The sequence below is a fragment of the Palaemon carinicauda genome, chromosome 18 (assembly GCF_036898095.1).
Source record: "Palaemon carinicauda isolate YSFRI2023 chromosome 18, ASM3689809v2, whole genome shotgun sequence".
Classification (NCBI taxonomy): Eukaryota; Metazoa; Arthropoda; class Malacostraca; order Decapoda; family Palaemonidae; genus Palaemon; species Palaemon carinicauda.
Window position 1 is genome coordinate 6,962,008 of NC_090742.1, and position 12,115 is coordinate 6,974,122.

The 12,115-nt window shown below is 43.3% G+C and overlaps 1 protein-coding gene across 4 annotated transcripts in view; it reads right to left on the reverse strand.

Annotated features, from left to right (window-relative positions):
* Window positions 1–12,115, reverse strand: part of LOC137657597 (longitudinals lacking protein, isoforms H/M/V-like) — an 82,009-nt gene that overhangs the window by 10,562 nt on the left and 59,332 nt on the right. For all 4 annotated transcript variants that reach the window (XM_068391953.1, XM_068391952.1, XM_068391955.1 and 1 more), the window contains one exon: window positions 4,843–4,932. In XM_068391953.1, coding sequence (XP_068248054.1) covers window positions 4,843–4,932 — 90 coding nt within the window. The remainder of the gene's footprint in view (window positions 1–4,842; window positions 4,933–12,115) is intronic.

The following is a 12,115-nucleotide window of genomic DNA, read 5'->3' on the forward strand; positions in this document are numbered from 1 at the left end:
AAAAATATTCATTTAAAAAGTTTTAAATCATTAGCTCTTTAAAAGCTATTTACGATTGAAAGGGCTCAACGTTGTTTAACTTCAGTTTCCAAGTTAGGACCGCCTACTCTCAGGAAGGTCGCATATAAACAAATCATTAAAATTTATTTTTATGTTTATTATAAATGGAAAGTTAATCGAAGAGGCCTAATAAAGGCGGTGAGATATAAAATATATAGAGGAAAATCTATAATTAATTTATAACGTGATAAGATAATTGCTAAAAGCCTAAACACACTTCCGTCTAAGGGAAGGGTCGGCCATTTAAAAGTCAAAGAAAGTCCATACTCTCTTTGTCATCAAAAAATTAAATCTATCCAAAAACTAGTTCAAGATTTAAGATGAAGATAAAACACCTGCACTGCGAAAGCTCAAACCAAATTAAAGTACTTCACCAAATATGATGGGAAAAACTCCAGGTTCTACAGCGAGTAAAAGTACGTCTTGTCGACACGTCGACAGAGAAGAAATTGAGTCTTTGTTTACATCGAGAGTGGTATCTGGCCGACAGTTGGCGCTGGTGGGCACACCCGCAACCTGTATAGCGATCGCTGGCGAGTTTTTATTGTATGTGTCTGTCGAGCAACAGAGTTGCAGCTATTATATATTCACCAGCTAAGTTAAATATTTAAAAATCTATATATCATGCACCATTATCCAATATTCCAAGTTTCAGAAGAACTATACAGTATTGCAATGAATTTACATTCTTTTATTATATTATACACCTGTTTTCTTTTCATTGACTACCCTTAAGACACTGTAGGGGTAAAAACTAAAAATGCAAATGTTTTATACCTGGGAGCTTTATAAATTGGAATTTTTTCACCCGACACTAGTTTGATTCTCCACAGTTTCCTTTTCATATATCTACTCATTATCAGGAGAGAAAATGGTTGATAGGGAATACATATAGTATTTGGAAAATATCTGATGACTTACATTCTTAAAAAGATAGCTGTTATACCGTACACAAGCAACCAGCGATCAAATTTACGTTGGACCTCAAAACTCTTGATATAAAATACTTTCAATACTTGATGGCATAAAATATATGTTTACATATGCATTGTTACCTGCTTCTGGTATAAAAGAATGACAAATTCGTTAAATAATTTGTATTTTTCCTAGCATACAAACCTGGAGCTTCGCAGAAAGTAATACCCACCATAAATAGCGAAGGGTTTGTATTTGTGCAAGAACAAATAGCAATTAGTAGGTTACTTGGTCGTTACCGAGTTACGAAGGTTTAACAACTTGTCACACTCAAAAAAATCAATGATATTCTAAAAGCAAAATGGCTGGCCATTCCACTGCAACACCCAGGAAATGATTCCAAATACCGAAATATTCTTCCACTTGCTGGTTTCCCACTTAGCATGATGAAAGGTGTTATGGTGAAATGAGTACTCTGATCTCACCTAACGCAAGCACTCACTTGGCAGCTTCCTTTAAACCTCACACACTGAACCAATTTACAAAGAAACATAAGACTTCTTAGTAAATGCATTGTTTTTATACATGAAAGTAAATTAAAAATAAAATTTTCAGCAGTACTAAATATATACCTGTAAAAGGAATTGTGGATATCAAGAAAGGGATTAATGGGACCAACATGGAGAGCCTTTAGTGAGGCCCATGGGCAGATAATCCTATTACAGCAAGTGCATAAAGAAGACTGTCTGTCTCAAAGACCATTTTAAGCAGCCTTCTTTCACGCCCAATTGAGATCCTTTAACCTGGTTTTTAGAACTTGGTCCATGATTGAAGCAAACTAGTGAAGACCTGAGATCTTTTCCAGTTACTGTTAGGATGAAACAGTACTTCATAGAAAAATATTGAACATGCATATGATTTTTTTCTAAGAGGCCTTTCGAAGACTTGGGGTGAATTTTGACATGTTCCAGCAATGACCCAACCACTTGAAAATCCTCTCTGGAACTAGTCTTGATTTTGCAAAGTTGATCACTAATCCTAGATACACAAGAACTTGCAGGAATTAATTTCTGTATATCAGGCATACCGGTAATTCTCTCATCTCTGCCCACACTAGTCAGTCGTCCAAATATGCAATAACTTGAACTCCCTGCAACCTCAGTAGCTTGATCACTAATTCTGCTAGTTTGTGAAACTCTTGAAGCTATATTGAGGCTGAATGGCAATACTGTAGCACTCTAAACCTATACAAGATCCTCCCAAACAAAATTCTAGGTGAGGCCAAAAGAGAAGAGCAATAAGGACTGGCAAATCTGCTTCTAAGATTTATAGTAAAATTCCAAGCCCCTTGGTGTATTACTTGGCAGACATACAAAATGGTAGCCATCTTAAATGTGTGGCATCTGATGTGTTTGTTGAGACGAAATAGTTCGAGGATCACCCTTCTCTCAGGCAATTCCTTCTTAGGGGCATTGAACAATCTGCCCTGGAAATTTAGAAATCTGGGCCTTGTATTTCTCTAAGACCTTCTTTTCCAGCATTTTGACCTGAAAGATTTTTTGTTGTTAAAAGGGTTTGGATATCTACGACAAACACACATTTTCAGACTATGCTCTGTCCCCAGCTGAAAAAAGGTCCATTGTTATTGAAAATGACTGAGACGACCCTCGACCTGAAGACATTTACTGTCGAGGTCCTTTTCCTTTGCAAAAAGATCCATAACCTTGACTTCCCTTAATGATTCCTACCCCTCTTCCCTCTTTGGAAAAATACTGAAGTGCTCAGGGCTTGGGCCTTTGCCTGAGAAGGCTGTAGGGGCCTATCATCATCTTGAATGAACTTTCCAGAAGACTGGACTTGGTTGATCTTGTGATGTTGGTCTTTTTGCAGGTTACCTCAGATACTATTGCTCATCTCTATCATATTGCTGACAATCATAATTGAACACTTTCTTCTTTTTCAAAGAGGGTCAAAAGACTTTCTTCCTTTTCTGTGGAAGCAAATTGTTAGCTACCAAAAGCATTTACACTGAATTTATCCACGAAGAATTGGGAAAGAATATTTTGACAGAGAAAGTAACCATAAAGAAACACCACTACTTTAACTTTCCATAGATATAAAAATGCCAGTGCATAACATTCTGCCCCAAATTTTGCCCTGACATAGTTCTTGAATGTCTGAAATTGAAGTTTTCACAGTAACTTTACCATAGCTGAAGAAGCAATTTGGGATTCCCTGCAGCTCCCAATTCCAGAGAGGATAAAACCGACACCAGGATTGAACTCTGTTGTCCTAACTCCCTCGGGAACTGAGGAGAAACCATCACCTACCTAATGCATGCTTACATGTGCCTCTCTTTTCTCAAGTATAAAGACCTCATGAAACCCTTACAGTTCTGTGAATCCTTTTAGCTCCTTGGATAAAACATTAAAATCTAATTCCATTATTTGTGCATGGTGGAATCCCCTTTCACCAATATATACCTCATTGATTCAAAGACCATTTTTGCCAGCAAGGGTGTCTTCTGGTCTGGCGGGCTGTGATTGAGGAGCAACACCCCAGCATCTAAGGCCTACCTCTCCCAGGCTATGAGAGCAGTCTTGTGCAGCATCAGTAACACCTCTTTGGGTGTGAGCTGGGGATGTACCTTAGGGATGATTCATTAATATGCCAACCAGAGTTAGGAAAGGTATTAAAGTCCTTGAATTCTACTTCATCAAAGGTAATATCAATAACTTTACTGTATAACACCTCCATGTGAGGCCAGGGGCTACATTCCTCGATAGCCTGCCAAGGGTTACCAACTAAATTCCTTTCCTCTACATCAATGGCAGAAGCTGTTCTCACCAATTCCTTCACCGTTACTGATCCCATAGGATATGTATCCAGCAAGTCAACTCCCACTGGAATATTCCCCTGAAATTGTAAACCCGAGGGTTCAAGACTACAAAATCCCCAAATTGGAATGTGGAGGGAGCAGAGAATAAAGGGAAGAATCACTGTAAAGAGAGTGGACTGATGCATCAACTATTTTGGCAAAAACTGAGGTGCCAACAGGAAACGCAAGCTGGCTGATTCCAGAAGAAACGATGAGCGGAAGCTTCACTGGCAAGAAACACAAACCCAGGGGATGTATCCTAGGAGAGACTGAAGTTCCCTCTGAGGGACTCTGGAGTGAGGCCACCTCCTCTTCAGTGTCTAGATCATCCTCTGACCCAATATTTTCTACTTAGTTTGGGGCATGATCCCTCTACCAAAAACCCATTACTTCTGAATTTTGTAATTTCAGGCAAATGATACACTGGTCCTCAGGTAGAGAAGAACATTTCTTTGGTATACTACATCATATTGGGGTCCCTGTTCTAGCCTTAACAGTAAAGTCCTTGGGGACCACCAACAGCCTAGCCAGCCTCAAAAAGAGGATTCAGTTTGATAACAGAGAAATTGATACAATAGCCATGCAAGACTAGTCAGTTATAAAACAAACCAATGTGGGAGCATTTACAATTTCAAGGGGGGATTACACTTAATTGTTAACTACAACTAATAGCCCATCTGTATTTTTTTTCAACTTAGTAATTGCCTACTTTCTCAATAAGGAGCAGATGCAGGAAATGTAAATATTAGGATTTGTTTAAAATGCCGCACTACTCAAAAATTTTAAGATGAACTATACCATACGGCAGGCTGACAAGGACAATTATAAAACTGTAACTAAGGCTAACATATACATCACGCAATATACAAACTAGTATGCTCTTTTAGACTAGAATGTCTCAAGGGCTACACAAAAAAAGATAAAAATTTGAATAAAACATCATAAGACTAATATATAAAACATAATAAATACAGTAATGCCACGCTTACCGAACTTTGTGATCTAGAATCCTCTGATGTGAAGTTTTCTAATGAAAATCCAGAGACATTCCCACTCGAGTCCCATCCTGGTAATGATTCCTGTTCACAAATGAAGAAGAAAATCTTAAGGCAAGTGAACGTACCATTAAAAAAATTACCTGATTGAGTATTAGGTAAATGGTAAAAGATAGTGCATTAATAATAGACACAGGGAAAACAAAGTAGAAAAAACAGAGAAACACAATACTGTACTGTATAAACAATTTATATATCAAACATCAAGCTTACAGGTAAGCAAGATAAGGCTAAATTAGATAAGCTCTTAAAAATCAATGTGGATTAAATCTAAGGGACTGGGCAAGTCTGAAGGCCTAGATAAATTTACCTTCATCATTCCACATCTTCACAATAGATTAGACACCCCTCAATTTACAAATTCTAACTTTGTGGTTTTGATAACTCACATACAGTATATAGAACAGCGTAATATTCTAACTAATACTTTTGGATTTTTGCTGACTCTCGTAACTTTCTCTCTGTTAAGATTGATGCACACCGTTACTCTTACATACAATATGTTTTTTTGGGCTCAGGCCATGTCGTTGTGATGGAAGTTCCTTCATTAGTAGCTTCCTAGGTATATTTGACTACAGTGATATATCCCAGAGAATTTACCAAAGGTATCCAGAATTCTAACTCCTGGAGCGAATATCCCTTAAAATTTTAAAAGGGATATCGCGTAATATCAGAGGACGTATTCTTGACACGTCTCATGGCTATCTACACCCCCAATAGCGCTTTCGCTTCGAGGGGAAAGAGTGGCAAGAATAAGGAGAGTCGTTAAAGAGACAACGCTCTCGACACTCCTACTGCACTGTAAATATTGCGCCAAATTGCCACCGCGAGGCGCCACCAAGCCATTCTTTCTCTCGTAGCTTCGTTGATCGGTGTTATCTCTAGCTATTTTAGAGTTATTTGTCGCTATGATGTCTTCACCAGCCTCATCAGCTTCTGGAAAGTTAAGTAATATCTTTGAATTGTGTAAATGTAAGCTCTTGCCAGTTTTGCTTTTTGATTGAGATCGTAATTAACGTAACAAGAGCTGTTGCCAGCCGGATGGCGTCATGGATGCGGTCGTTCTTTCTGTACATTTAGTTAGCCAGAACGACCCTTTCCCGGCATTAATTGATTTAATAACTTTAGCTATTTAGAATTTTAGCTAGGGATTCTTATATTATGTCATTGTTGTCGTGGATTTGGCTATTTATTTCGAGCCTCACGAGTGCTAGGCTTCCTAGCCTAGGCACCTACACACTTCATGCATGATATAACCTTCCTGGTAAAGTTTTATTGAAGCTCAGGCAATATTTTACACATTTATGATACAGTATTACTGCCTTATGTTTTCCTCTTCCAAGATAGTATACAGAGAGTTTCGGTGAACGATTCTCAATGCTCCTAGGCTACTAGCCTAGGGGCTTTAGTATACTTTCATACATGTCCCCATTGCTCTTGTATTGTCTTTTAAGGGGAGACTGACACCTCCTATACCTTTTAAGTCGATACTAATCTCCTAGGAGATTTAAGAGCAATCCCCCTTCCCTCTGATTAGCCTAGGCTATTCTCAGTTTACTTTGCTGCGAACCGAGTTCTGACAAAGTTTTACTGAGACGTTCCGTTTTCTTTCTCCTAACCACTGAGTCAGTTTTGAGTTTAGAATGGGACATCAGAGTAATAAGTCTGTGTTAGGCATCTTACTGTCTTGGCAAAATGATTTCCCATGTCAGGTTAAGCTGCTTTTACAGGAAGCTAGACCTCCCTAGACCATACGTGGAGGGTTTTGTATGACAATTCCCCCTTTCTTGGCCTAGCAGACAGTCCTGTGCTGGTAGATCTTAGACCGAAGAAATGACTTCTTCACTGCCTAAGGTCTCTGGTACGAGATTCTGTTCTCTTGTGAGATTGTGTCCTGTGGGCCCCTCTCTCACTTGACTAACCCAACCTGGGGAAATGATTTCTCCTACCTGAGGTTACTCCATGAGACCAGAATCCCTTAAGTTGGGTGGTGCCTTAGGGCATTACCTTACTTGTAGGACATCTACCCCCTCCCCGCTGTCTCTTTCGTGTTGGATGAGCCAACACCCTCCTGGCCGTCGTTCTACATTTGACCCTAAGGGTTATTTGTAGAACTGGGCTGAGGTTCCCTGTCTGCCGCCGGCCGAGCCGGCTGCCGGCAGGTACCCTCGTATTCTTTAGAGTGTTCTCCAGTCCTCCCTTGGACTGCCTTCCATAGTCCATATGGATGGGATATGGTTGGGTGGAAGCCCGAATATAATTCCCCCTTCCACTTGAACCCTCATTCTGGATGTAGGCCGGCAAGGCTGAGCTCTTGTCTTCCTCCATCCTCTCTTTTTCTCTACCTTTCGTTTTACTGGGCCATGTCAATTGTCTGCCGGCCGGCAGTTGCTCTGCCGCCGCTTACTATGGGTGTCGGTGATCAACAACCCAACGACAATAGACATTCTGGGACCGGCTGCCGGCTACTGAGTTGCCAGCCGGCAGACGACCACCCATAACTTGGACATTTGCCGCCGGCTGCCGCCCATTACTTTGAAGACAGTAACTGCCTTCAATAGACCAGAATAGACCGGCAGATGCCGGCAGGTCCGGCATGTGCCGGCAGGCCTAGCAGGACTGGCAGCATGCTGCCGACAGTCAGTGCTGTAGCCCAAAAGTTTTTTCCAACCTACAAGGTGCTTCATGGGCAGCCTAATGTGAGACCATCACACATAAGAGAGCGATTCTCTCTTCCATTAATGGTTATTAACCATTATTGTCTTTAATCCCCAATATTGAACCTGGAAGATTGTGTCAAGAAGACATTCTATATCAAAGGATATCATCTTCCCCTGAAAATTCTTAAAGAATTTTGCATTCAATATCGGAGGAGGTCATAGCAATTGGCTGGACAGGAAACACATGTAGGTGTCTTTCCTATCTCTAGCTTACCCTATCCAAGCTATTATTATTAATAATATGTATGCTGAAATCTGAGAATTTCACCGAATACTTATATGCTTTTCTTTCTTTACAAGAGGAGCATCCCGAGTGCGGGAACAACTTTTGCAAGGTCCGTAGTAAGAACTTCTACGGCCATGACATGTGCAGGGCCCATGCTCCCTGCGCAATAACCAAGGGGGCTCTCAAGTACTGTACTGGGACCCACAGGTATGTACCGTTTGTGAAAAACTGGTTAAAGAGGCTTTTGACGACCAAAAGTCTACTGAGTCAAGGGACGCAGCAAGGGAGATGCTGCGAAAATGGGTCAGGGGCTTCCAGAAGAACACCTCTGGCCCATACCTTCCTAATGAAAAGATGAGGGCTTGTCTTTTCCCTAGGGCATCTTCGGATGCGGTTATTCCCCAGGCTCAACCTGAAATTCCCCTTGTTCAGATTCCGGTAGAATCTGAAGTTTCGGATGCCTTGGAGAGCATCCAATTAGAGGACAACATGTCAGTTGTCTCGGAGGAGACTGAGAACAATCTCCTAGTGGAGGAACTGGATCAGGAGGATAACGTTCCACCTGAGGCCGAAGTCGAGAAAGCCGAAACGATTTCGGTATCATCAGCCACGGTGACTGAGCCGGTGCCTTCAACTTCTTCCGCTGCACTCCAAGTTAGATTCCACCACGAATACGTTGCACTCGCTGTTGTCCATGGTGCAGGACATTCAGAAGAAATCGTCTGAGAAAGAGGCTTCTCTTCGGACGGAAATGCATCAGCTGGTCACAACACGTTTAGCCCCGAAGAAGCTAAACGTCAAGGATCTCCCCGCCTTCTCTGACGTCAACCCCTGGCGGTACGCAGAGCATATGCCTATGTCGGGGGGGAAGATCTTCCTCTCAGAAAAACTGGGCATTGTCCCAGTGGAGGAAATTGAGTTCTGGCCCAGCAAAGGGGCCTACCCGGATTGCTATGTCCGTCTAAAGACGGAACCTGCATCCAAAGAGGAGACAGAGCCGAAGGAAACCATCGTCCTTGAACTCTCTAAGGCCCAGGCCTTATATACAACCACCTTGAAGGAGAGGGCCTTTACTAGCTCCAAGGTGCCGGCTCTCAGCAAGAAGCACCCGTCCTTCATTGCTGACCCCAAACGTACCTTTCCCTTTATGGACAAAGGGCTTAAGGCAGCCTTAAAGGCAGTTGAGGCAGGGAAACCATGCCCTAGACTGGAAGAGTGTAGACCTTTCTCCCTTGCCTTCCCATCAGACGATGCAGACTGGAAGGATGTTCATAACACCTTCACAGTTGGGAAGCTGGAGGCAAATATTGCTGGACAACAGTTCGGCGAAGACCTCCCGAAGCTGTCAGATTTTCTCCTGCGCAGAGAACAGGAGACAAAAGAACGTCTTGCTGCTTCCTTGTCTCTGCAGACCGGCCTAGAGACAATGGCAAGCATCCTGGATACCCCAGACATGTACATGGTCTTTGCCAAATCTCATTTGGCGACAGTCACCAAGTACCTGTACAACTTTATTAAAGCCCGAGGGGCTTGCAGAGAGTTTGTGTTCGCCTCAGCTGCGGTGAGACACGAACCAAGGAAGCTGATAGCTTCCAACATCTGGGGAAAAGACCTCTTCCCAAACGAAGTGGTCAAAGAGGTCGTGGACAAAGCCGCTACAGAGAACAGAAACCTTCTCTCTAAATGGGGCTTGTCCTCTAAAATAAAATCTTCAGCTGATGAGGGTCCCCAGCCGAAGAATAAGTCGAAACGACCAAGAGTGCCCTCTCGGCCTAAACAACAGCAACAGCTTCCCGTGGCCACGGTGTCCCAGACGGTGGCACAACCACCCACCACCTTCCAACTGGTGCCCCAAACGCTGGCGACCCAGTCGCCTGTGTTCACCCCAGTTTTTGAAAGGCAATCGACAACCTTTCGGCTGAAGTCTCGAGGTTCCTTTCGAGGATCCTCCAGACGCCCCTTCAGAGGTAGGGGCAACAAAGGTGGACGTGGCCAAGGAGGTAAATCCTCCACCCAGCACTCAAAGTGAGATGCTACCGGTAGGAGGGAGACTTTTCCTCTTCCAGGATCGTTGGACCTTCGATCCCTGGGCCCACAGCCTAATCAAGAATGGACTAGGGTGGAGTTGGAGCTCAACTCTACCAAACTTCCCTCAATTCTTCCAACACTCAACCCCCATATTGGAGGAATATGTTCAGGAACTCTTTAACAAAAGAGTTATAAGGAAGGCGAAGTCTGTCAGATTCCAAGGAAGGCTATTTTGTGTTCCGAAGAAGGACTCGGAAAAGCTCAGAGTCATTCTGGACTTGTCACCACTCAACAAGTTCATAGTGAACACCAAGTTCAAAATGCTGACGCTTCAACACATCAGGACCCTTTTGCCCAAACAGGCATACACAGTCTCCATAGACATGACGGATGCGTACTGGCATGTTCCGATCAGCCGTCAAGTTTCCCCCTACCTGGGATTCAAACTACAAAAAAGAAAGTACGTTTTCAGAGCCATGCCCTTCGGTCTGAACATAGCTCCAAGGGTATTCACCAAGCTTGCGAATGCAGTCATTCATCAACTACGCCTAAAAGGAATCCAGGTGGTAGCCTACCTGGACGACTGGCTGGTGTGGGCAGCATCCGAGGAAGAGTGCAGGCAAGCCTCCAAGGAAGTGATCCGGTTCCAGGAACACTTAGGATTCAAGATCAACTTGGAAAAATCTCGACTGTCTCCAGCTCAAAAGTTTCAGTGGCTGGGCGTCCACTGGAACTTGCAGTCACACTGCCTTTCCATTCCATCAAAGAAAAGGAAAGAGATAGCAGGATCTGTCAAAAGACTTCTTCAGTCCGCAAGGATATCAAGAAGGCAACAGGAGAGAGTGTTGGGGTCCCTCCAGTTCGCCTCAGTGACAGATCCAGTATTGAGAGCACAATTAAAAGATGCATCAGGAGTTTGGAGAAAATACGCATCAAACGCTCAAAGAGATCTACAAAGACCGATACCAAATCGTCTGCGATCACTACTCAAGCCATGGTCGGAGGCCAAGAACCTAAGGAACAAGGTTCCCTTACAACCACCTCCACCATCAGTCACCGTTCACACGGATGCCTCGAAAGAAGGGTGGGGAGGTCACTCTCATCATCGGAAAGTCCAAGGAACCTGGTCTCCCCTCTTCAAAACCTTCCACATCAATTTTCTGGAAGCCATGGCAGTTTTTCTTTCTCTGAAGAAACTGAAACTCCGCTGCTCAATCCACATCCGTCTGGTTCTAGACAGCAAAGTCATAATGAGATGCCTAAACCGACAGGGCTCGAGATCGCCTCACATAAACCAAGTGATACTGTACTAGCCATCCTCCGCCTAGCGGACAAGAAGAGATGGCACTTGTCAGCAGTCCACCTTCAAGGGTTCCGCAATGTGACAGCGGACGCTCTATCCAGGACCAAACCGATAGAGTCAGAATGGTCCCTAGACGCAAGATCATTCTCCTACATCTTACGCAAAGTCCCAGGACTGCAGATAGACCTCTTTGCAACGAGCGACAACAAGAAGCTACCCCGGTACGTAGCCCCGTACGAGGATCCTCTAGCGGAAGCAATGGATGCAATGTCCATAGATTGGAACAGATGGTCCAAGATCTACCTATTCCCTCCAACCAACCTTCTGCTGAAAGTTCTCGACAAACTGAGATCCTTTCGAGGGACAGCAGCAATAGTGGCTCACAAGTGACCCAACAGCGTCTAGTTCCCTCTAGTAACGGAACTACGCCTGAAGCTGATCCCGTTGCCGGACCCAGTTCTGACTCAGCAAGTGCAGAAATTGACTGTCTCAGCTTCATCAGTGAAAACCCAGAACCTTCAAACTCATGATTTTCTCGCCTTAGCGGTCAAGAAACGGTTCGTGATTTCTACGGGCAGTATTAACTTCTTAGAAGAATACAAGTCAAAGTCAACAAGAAGACAATATGAGTCTTCCTGGAAGAAGTGGGTGGCCTTTGTCAAGGCAAAGAAACCTAAGGAGATTTCTACAGATTTCTATTTGTCCTTCTTCATCCATCTTCCTGAACAAGGTTTAGCAGCCAATACAATTACTACATGTAAATCTGCCCTAGCCAGACCAATGCTTTACGCCTTCCAGGTAGACTTTTCCAATGAGATCTTCAACAAGATTCCTAAAGCCTGTGCTAAACTTTGGCCTTGCAGCTCCTCCTAAGCCCATTTCATGGTCTTTGGATAAGGTTCTTCACTTAGCATCAACCCTGAACAATGA